This window comes from Neltuma alba, unplaced genomic scaffold (assembly GCF_004799145.2).
Source record: "Neltuma alba isolate B1F8T4 unplaced genomic scaffold, ASM479914v2 tig00011781_pilon, whole genome shotgun sequence".
NCBI classification, from domain to species: domain Eukaryota; kingdom Viridiplantae; phylum Streptophyta; class Magnoliopsida; order Fabales; family Fabaceae; genus Neltuma; species Neltuma alba.
In genome coordinates, this window is record NW_021636404.1 from 305556 (window position 1) to 315566 (window position 10011).

Here is a 10011-nt window from a genome sequence, read left to right on the forward strand (position 1 = left end):
CGGGCAGAGTCATTAATCATATACTCTTCTAATCTTATTTATAGAACAGAAAGAAAAGGTATTTTTTATCTTATTTATAGGGTACTGATAGAAATTTTTTATATGGATATACAATTTTACCCTTTCATTTATTATTGTGTTGACTTTATTTATATGAAGTATAATGTATATTAAATAGGGATAAAGTTGAAAAGTCATTAAATTTTAAATGAGAGTTAATAAAGTTTAAAATTTTTCTTGATCTGTATAAAATATGTTGAAAGTGCTTTATAAATAAGACAAGAGGAGTAATATATATTGACTTAAATCAGCATGCATAAAGGGACAATTATCTTCGCCGGTAAAAAAAAAAACAGACAATTATCTTGAAATGACATGAACAAGAGGATGAGAATATCAGAATATGTGTCCCCCATGGAATAATTTCCCTATATAGGTCACGTCGCCGTAAAGCGGCCTCATAATGTCCGGTGACAATGACCACACAATAGTCCGTACATGGCCATGGGACCATCACCGTACTTCATGTTGACTAAGGACTATGAACTAGATAAGGCTAAGGCTCGTGAATAAAACTGGACTATTTAACTGATTTAAATTTAAATGGATCCACTTTAAATTTAAATGGATCCACTTTGCTCGGCGGGCCCATCTTATGTCCGTCTTGGGCTTTCCGTGAGAACAATTAACTAAATGACGTTATTTTACTAACAATAATTGGTTTAACTAGTAAGAAATTGGTTCATAACTCGTAAGATTATGAGTTTAAATCTCACTATCAATATGAGAATTTTGTTAATAGATGATCTGTAAATATCTTTATAAATACTTTATGAGTCTGGAAGTATATTTTGATCTTGATAAACCCTCAAACTTCTCAGTACCAAGAAAAAATTAGGTTATCTTAGTTAATTAATGGTGTGGTCTTGCACTGTTCCTTAACCAAAATCAACTTTCGCCTTTCGCAAGCTTTTAGCCATACTAGTGACCCTTCAGAATTCCAGTTTGGTCTTTCCCTTAACTACCTTCTCTTGCAACTCTATGGATATGTTGGGCTTACAATTCCGATTATTCAAGTTACTGAGTTCCAATTATATATCTCACCACTCTGAATCTATTGGTTTTCCAATGTCGTTCCGCCGAAAGTTTGAATTGTGCGGACGAAGTCTGGGTATTAAACAATTTAAATTGTTTCCTGTGGTTCCAACAAGGCAACTCCAATCTGACGGAACGTGTTTCCCTGCTCAGCGGGAGATGAGCACCGATAGCTCATCTCCTATGCGCACCGTTTCATTAAATAAAAAAAAATAACCTGTACACTCCAAAACAAAATCGCTTCTGCTGCGCTCCTAGGGAAAATATTTGTTGTTCCAGCCGCCACAAGAGAAAGCGAATTACCGCACTTGGTGCCATTGAAAATTGGAAAAAAAACTGAATTTCGGTGAGAAAAAAGTTGAATTTCGGTACAGAAAAAATTTCAGATTGAAGAAGGCATCAGATTTCAGACCTTTGCGAGAAGAAAGCATCAAAGGTTTCTTATCTTCCATCTTTTTTGCGTTCTCTAACAATCTTATTTATATATTTTCATATATATTAAAATGGGGTCATATGCAGGTTATTATTATTATATATATTATATATAATTGAAATTTAAAGTGGCTTTAGATGGTTTTGTTTTCTGATTTAGCTTGTTAATGTTATTATGTGAGTAACCTATAACTTGTGTTTATATTTTTGTTTGAAGAATGGTATTTGAAAATTGATCATTCTTTTTTTGTATATTTGGAGTTCATAAAATTCCAAATTCCTATTGATGATATTTTTTAAATTGTGATATATTTATCATCTATAGGAACCATATCATGGAAGATGAATTTAAACTCGAAATAGGGAGAGAGTTTGAAAGTCTAGATGAAGCCTGGAACTTTTGGAATGAATATGGGAGTAAAATTGGATTTGGAGTTAGAAAGTATAATGGAACAAAGAGTAAAAAAGATGGTTCCATTATTACATATAGATATGTATGTTGTAAGGAGGGTATTCGGAAAAAAGATAGAAGAGAGACAACCACTTCTAGATATCAGCCTGAGATAAGAACCAATTGCAAGACAAGAATGGTTGTATCTTGTATAGATGAAAAATTCAAAATCACCAAGTTTAATGAAGAACACAATCACCCTCTTCATACACAAGAAACAGTGCACTTGTTACCATCACAGAGAAATTTATTAGAAGTTCAAACTCATGAAGTAGATCTTGCAGAAGAATATGGGCTTGAACCTAAGGAAGCTTTTGACTTAATGAGTACATATGTTGGTGGTCAAGAAAATCTTGGTTATACCATGATAGATGCAAGGAACTACTTGATGAAGAAAAGGCGAAAGCATATAAAGTTTGGAGAGGTGGGATGTCTTCTTGAATATTTTCAAAAACGAATTGCTGAAAATCCTTCATTTTATCACAAATACCAATTGGATATGGAACAACAAGTTACCAATGTGTTTTGGGCAGATGCTCGTATGTTAAAAGATTATGCACATTTTGGTGAGGTTGTATCACTAGACACGACATATAATACAAACAGGGATCATCGGCCCCTTGCACTTTTTTCTGGTTTTAACCATCATAGAAGTGCGGTTATTTTTGGAGCAGCGTTGTTATATGATGAGACCATTGAGTCTTTTGAGTGGCTGTTGGAAACTTTCTTAGATGCTCACACACAAAACAAGCCTCAAACAGTGTTTACTGACCAGGATCAAGCTATGGCTAGAGCATTGAGTGAAGTACTTCCTAATACAAGACATTGTTTGTGCACTTGGCATTTATTACAAAATGGCATTAAACACCTTGGGAACTTGATGAAAGAAGGTTCACACTTTTTGACTAACTTCAAAAAATGTATGTTTGATTATGTCCAAGTGGATAAATTTGAAGAAGCCTGGAGTAAATTGTTATCTTCTTACAATGTCCATGAAAATGGATGGTTGAACTCCACTTACAATATTAAGGAGAAATGGGCCAGGTGTTATATGAAAGATGTCTTCACACTAGGTATGAGAAGCACACAGGTTAGTGAAAGTGTGAATGCTGAGGTGAAGAGATGCACAAAGCTAAAATTAGATATTAATCGATTCTTCAAGAGATTTGATAAAGTTGTAGAAAAGAAACGATTTAAAGAGTTACAACTTGAGTATGAATCTCGACAAAAGATACCGAGGATGGTCAATCAAAGTGCACCTATCTTGCGCCAACTTGTGCAATTTTAAAAACTTCAGGCATACCAAATGGGGCCTATCTCATTTATATACGTAAGTAAATTAAAGCAGTAGGGCTGTTCATATAACTATGCATGCATGTATGTATGTATGTTTTGGACTTTCAGATTCCTAAATCTTTTACTGTGTGTATGTGCAGATGAGTCCTTGTATGTCAAGGGATTTCTCTGTACGTGAATTGAACTCCTTCATTATATATAATTGCAGAAGTTCTTATGCAAAAATGAAGTTTATTGAGGTTTGTTGTCAATTTGATGTGAAATGGGGTGGATATGGGGAACAGAGAGAAGAGGGAGAGGGATTTAACTTGGCCATCACAGACAATAAGAAAGCTCAATCTATCCAAGCTTTCATGAGATCGGGAGATCAACAAGTCAGGAGAGAAGAGTCGCATGGTTCCATCCTTGAAGGTGGGAATCACGCGCACCAAACAAGCCTGAGTTTTAGCTCTCTATTCTCACTTAATCCACTTCCTAAATAACAAACAGCGAGATTCTGATTTGTATAACGTAAAGCACTGACCTCGGAGTGGAGAGCTTGGTGCATTATTATTGTAGGTACGATAGAGAATGTCCCATGCATCTTTCATTCTTAGGACCGCAAGAGATGCGAATGACATGCAATGCTGCGGCATTCTTTCTTCTCCATCTGCCAAAATCTTCCACGTCATTTTCGTCTGGTCTTGCGATACTACTCATCACTTCCCAAAGATCTTGAGATATTAGATAGTTCTGAACCCATTCAAACCAATCTTTTCTGGTGTTCTTCACGAGTGGCTCTGCAACTATGTCGTTAAAATTGTGTCTCCTTTCCATAACTCAACTCGATTGAAGCTGTTGTTGCTGATCGACAGTGATGATACCCTCTGTAATATAGCCGCTTCTGTCTTCTGGGGTTTTGTAAAGTAAGCGCTAATCTTTGACCAAAAAGGAAAAGGTAAGCATTAATCATATCTATATTTCGGATCGGCCGATCCAATAATGTATAAGATAATCCGTCCATTTGGCGTAATCCAGGATGTAAAGTAAGGTAAGCACTTCGCGAGAAGCAAATAGCTTTTCTATATCTTCTGAGCCCCCATTTTATGTCTGAACGTAGAGAATTATTACACAATCACAAAGTGCCCTACCATGATTTAAACTTAAACACAACACCCATATCTAAATCTTGCGCCTCTCTCTCCTCATCACTATAATCACCAATTCTTGCAGATTGAGAAATTAAAATACACAATTCACCTAAAAACAAAAACAAATTAAAAGAAAATCTTAAGCTGCGTTAAATCATCTTTTAAAATATAATAATTTTTTAATATTATTTCTATTTAATATAAATACTATATTTTAAAAAATAACTATCTATACTGTAATAAATAATAGACAAAATAGTATATTTATGCTAAAAATTTAATAAAGTATCAATAGAATTAAAAAAAATTTCTCTTTATCTTATAAACAGATAGGTTGAGCTGAGAATGTGACAAATTTTTTGGAAAATTAAAAAAAAAAAAAGGACGGTGAAAATTGGGAAATTACAAATCAGATATTTTGTCAAGAGTTTGTTGTTATTTGTCATTTAATTGTTATCAGAATCTATACAAATCTTGTAACAGGTCCCCGATTTATAATTTCACAATTTTCACAGTTTTTTTTGTGTGTAATTTTTTCAAAATTTTCCTAATTATTTCTGAAACATTCTTTATTGTCACTTTACTTTTTGCCTTTTGCTTTTTTTATTTTTTTGACCAGTTAGTTTTTGCCTTTTGAGTGGTGGCCGGAAATAACGGAAATAATGTTAGAAGGATAGAAACAAAATCATAATTTTAAAAATATTTTTATAGTATATGAAATAAATATGTAATGAAATTTACTTTAATTTATAAAAGAAAATACTTTTTAAAAATATTTTTGAATTACCCACGCATCCCCTGGAAAACCTAAGATGTTATGATTGTTGGGCGGGAGATTCAAGGGCACGGTAATAGATTCAAGGGTACGTGGCTGGCACTAAATGTTGTCCCTGTAACGTCAGGAGTCGGCTGCTTTTTCTTCCACGATGGTAGGCTAGTGGGGTAGAGTCTTTGTTTTTTTTTTTAACCAGCGGGGTAGAGTCATTAATGACAATTATCTTTGCTGGTCAAAAAAAAAAAGAAGAGACAATTATCTTGAAATGACATGAACAAGAGGATGAGATTATCAGAATATATGTCCCCCATGGAATAATTTCCCTACAATGTCGGGTGACAATGACCACACAATAGTCCGTACATGGCCATGGGACCATCACCGTACTTCATGTTGACTAATGACTATGAACGAGATAAGGCTTAGGCCGCGGGATACGGATTTTAGAAAATGCTCTTGATGATATCTATCCAAACGAGATAATCTTCTCCACATATTTACTGGACTGTTTGACTGATTTAAATTTAAATGGATCCACTTTGCTCGGTGGGCCCATCTTATGTCTGTCTTGGGCTTTCCGTGAGGACAATTAACTAAATAACGTTATTTTCCTAACAATAATTGGTTTAACTAGTATAAAATCGGTTCATAACTTGTAAGATTATGAGTTTAAATCCCACTATCAATATAAGGATTTTGTTAATAGATGATCTGTAAGTATCTTTTAAATACTTTATGAGTCTGGAAGTATATTCTGATCTTGATAAACCCTCAAACTTCTCAGTACCAAGAAAAAAATTAGGTTATCTTAGTTAATTAATGGTGTGGTCTTGCACTGTTCCTTAACCAAAATCAACTTTCGCTTTTCGCAAGCTTTTAGCCATACTAGTGACCCTTCAAATTCCAGTTTGGTCTTTCCCTTAACTATCTTATCTTGTAACTCTATGCATATGTTGGGCTTACAATTCCGATTATTCAAGCTACTGAGTTCCAATTATAGATCTCACCACTCTGAATCTATTGGCTTTCCCATGTCGTTGCGCCAAAAGTTTGAATTGTGCAGACGAATTCTGGGTATTAAACAACTTAAATTGTTTCCTGTGGTTCCAACAAGGCAACTCCAATCTGACAAACATATGTGGGGGAATGATCTATCCCTTCATTCATGGACTACACTTGATGTAAAAACTCGTTTGGCTTTTATTTTGGTTTTAATTATAAAATCTCAACTCACTTTATCTCTTATATTTATCTCTTTTTTTTAAGATGATCCTTATAATAATGGTAGTTCTAGTCAATACATTTGATTAGCAAGGATATTTTAGAAAATATAATACATATTTATTACAAATAACTAACTTAACTAGTTTTTTTAATCTACTCAATTATTCAATTAGCTCTTATATTAAAAATTAGAGGTAGTAATTAAAAATAACAAAAATTTATTGTTGATCTTTAATTTAAATTCCTGAGCCATGATACCCAAAAGTTACTCTTTAAAAAGAATAATATGATCCTACCATGATTTAAACTTAAACACAACACCCATATCTAAATCTTGCGCCTCTCTCTCCTCATCACTATAATCACCAATTCTTGCAGATTGAGAAATTAAAATTCACAGTTCACCCAAAAAAATAAATTAAAAGAAAATCTTAAACTGTATTAACTTATCTTTTAAAATATAATAATTTTTTAATATTATTACTATTTAATATAAATACTATATTTTAAAAAATAACTATCTACACTGTAATAAATAATAGACAAAATAATATATTTATACTAAAAATTTAATAAAGTATCAGTAGAATTAAAAAAAATTTCTCTTTATCTTATAAACAGATAGGTTGAGCGGAGAATGTGACAAAATTTTTTTGGAAAATCACAAAAAAAAAAGACGGTGCAAATTGGGAAATTACAAATCAGATATTTTGTCAAGAGTTTGTTGTTATTTGTCATTTAATTGTTATCAGAATCTATACAAATCTTGTTTACAATTTTTCCAAAATTATTCTAATTATTTCTGAAACATTCTTTATAGTCACTTTACTTTTTGCCTTTTGCTTTTTTTTGTTTTTGTTTTACCAGTTACTTTTGGCCTTTTCAGTAGTAGCCCGAAATGATGTTAGAAGGATAAAAATAAAACCATGATTTTAAAAATATTTTTATAATATATGAAGTAAATATGAAAAAAAATTTACTTCCATTTATGATTTTGGGATTATCCAAACATCATAAGTAACTTAAGATGTTGTGATTTTTTTTTGGGGGGAGGGGGTCAAGAACACGGTAATATATTTCACTCTGGCTCGCCGACTACCCCTTTCTAAGAATGGAACAGAAGAGTCCGGGGTGCGTGGCTTGCACTAAAGATTGTCTCTGTAGCGTCAGCCGTCAGCTGCTCTTTTTCTTCCACGATGGTAGGCTAGTGGGATAGAATCATTAATCATATGTTTTTAATATAAAACTCAATTATTGAGTTGGTTTTGGTTTTAAATATAAGACCCATTTATCATATTTATCAATTTTCTCTAAATTACCCTTATGAATACTCTCTCAACCATAATCAAGTAAGTGAGGGAGGAAGGATATTAAGAAAGATGATTATGATGTTTTAAGAAAAACATGTCATATTTCTTATAATTAACTAACTTATATAACTTTCTTAATCTAATCAAATTAATTAAATAGGTCTTATATTAAGGATTGGAAGAGTATTTTATTATTCTCTCATGTGACTCTCTGATCTTTTTGGTCACGCTTTTAACACATTGATATCATACTTAATTAGACATAATAACCGTATCTAAATCTTCTACGTCTCTCCTCTTCACTGTAGTCACTAATTCTCGTAGTTTGAGAAATTAAAATACACATTGCATCCAAAGAAACAAAACAATAGTTACGCTTACTAGTGGTGGCAATGGCTTGTTTACTTCTTTTGCAGCTAGCTCTCACATTTCACAAACTCTTCGCACATTGTATATCCATAGCCGTTTTCCCTAGGTGTTTTTATGGTTTAAGACTTTTTTTTTTTTGGCCAGCGGTATTGTTTACGGCATTTAATACTCTGTCCAATTGCTAATATAAAAGTTAGCTAGAGATTGAATCTGGTTCTAAAGATATTATTACAATGTATTTATCTCTCATTTTTATTTATTTTTTTCAAACTAATTTGCATAACATGTATAAGCCCATAAATAATCTAATGTTATATATGAGTATGTTAGGGACATCAAATTACATTTATCATAATTAACTATTTTATTTTATTTTTTAATTTATTGAAATTAGTTAAATAGCTTTTTTATTAAAAATGGAAAGAAGGATATAATTGAGAAAGAAGAAACGGATAGTGATTCCATTCTCCTGCTTGGACTTGAACAAACTCAACATATTCATCCTCATGTCATCTTGGGAGTCAAATTAAATTTAATTTAGAATGTAATATAGTGATGCAAACTAAAGTTGTTCTCTTATTAGAACCTAAAACTTAACTAGGTCGTAAATTAATTAAAAATCAAAACTGCTGGTAAAAGAGGTTTTTTTTTTGTCTTTTTATTTTAAAATAAAAAATTAAAATCTATTCTGCAAATAAATAAAAAACAATTATAAATGCTTTTTTTTTTGGAAATTTTCTTTTATATAGAAAGAAAATGAAAAGGTGATTTAAAATTTAAAATGAAAGAAAATTACTTAAAGAAAATAGCAAATGATAAAAATTTGGATGTTAGAGAAATATAAGAGAATGCTTGTAAAATGGAAATTGGGTTATCCTTGAATAGATGTCTTAGAACTCTAGCTACAACTGCCAATTAAAAATACCATTAAACTTTCAATCAAAAAAAAAAAACCATTAAACACCAATTAGTATGCCAGATTAATACAATTTGGTTCCCTATACAAAAAAATACTTAACTTGAGATATTTAACAAATATCCAAATTATGAAAGAATAACATAACCACGTAGACTTCAAACACAATATATATATATATATATATATATAAGTCTCAAACTACATAACCCAATCACAATCACAAAAATTCAATCATAAACTAAGAAATATAACCAATAATCTCACAAAATTTAATCAAATAATATCAATTCCAACTCAAAAAATCTATTACTTAATTAAATTAAAGGAATTGAAATAGAAAAACCCCCTGCTTAACTCCAAGCTCAAACCCAATACTCCATATCCTCCGTCTCCAAGAAGCTTGTTAAAATTAGGTACGCATGGTTTCAAATTTTGCTGACACAGATTTGAATTGCAGAGTGGCCATGGGAAGGAATCAGAAACACGATGCTGTCAGGCCGAAGGCAATAACGGAAGTAGAGATAGAGCTCGCCGGCGTTGATGGTTGAAGGTCGCTGCTTACTGTCCTCCTCGCGTCTCTCTGTCTCTCCACGCTGCGTCGCTGACAGTGAAGGCCGGGGATGATGATGCTGCGCCGATGATGGGTGCTGAGGGTGGCTCGCGCGCGCGTGTGTCTATGGTCCTCCTTTGGCTCGCGTGTGGGTTTGTCTACGGTCCTCCTTTGGTGTCTGCGTGTGGTGTAAGGGATGCTGATGAAGAAAATCAATCCTTGCCGCCGTTCTCCCTCCTGCTCCCCAGTTCCCTTGCGTGAGAAGATGACGATGATGATGATACCCCCAAGCCCTAAATTAAAACGCATAGTTGTACTTTTTTGAAAAAAAATAAATCTGAAGTCCTCTTTTGTGATTTTTCCAATTTCTCCAAATTGACCAAAATACCCTGTAATACCGTATAAACATATTGTAATACCATATATCTAAATAATCATCAAAGTAGTAACATTTTTACCC

The 10011-nt window shown here is 32.7% G+C and overlaps 1 protein-coding gene across 1 annotated transcript; it reads left to right on the forward strand.

Moving 5' to 3' along the window:
• Nucleotides 1–1862: 1862 nt before the first annotated feature.
• On the forward strand, nucleotides 1863–9549 carry LOC114717907 (protein FAR1-RELATED SEQUENCE 5-like). Its single transcript, XM_028903132.1, has 3 exons — nucleotides 1863–2783; nucleotides 3415–3685; nucleotides 9446–9549. The coding sequence occupies exons 1-3, from the start codon at nucleotides 1863–1865 to the stop codon at nucleotides 9547–9549; spliced, it is 1296 nt and encodes a 431-aa protein (XP_028758965.1).
• The last annotated feature ends 462 nt before the right edge of the window (nucleotides 9550–10011 follow it).

What these genes read in the sequence shown, in the direction of transcription:
- LOC114717907 (XM_028903132.1), top strand. Translation starts at nt 1,863, where the DNA reads ATGGAAGATGAATTTAAACTCGAAATAGGGAGAGAGTTTGAAAGTCTA. An exon ending in TGGCTAGAGCATTGAGTGAA is followed by an intron (nt 2,784 to 3,414) that starts GTACTTCCTAAT and finishes GTGTATGTGCAG; the next exon opens with ATGAGTCCTTGTATGTCAAG. An exon ending in GCATGGTTCCATCCTTGAAG is followed by an intron (nt 3,686 to 9,445) that starts GTGGGAATCACG and finishes TTGCTGACACAG; the next exon opens with ATTTGAATTGCAGAGTGGCC.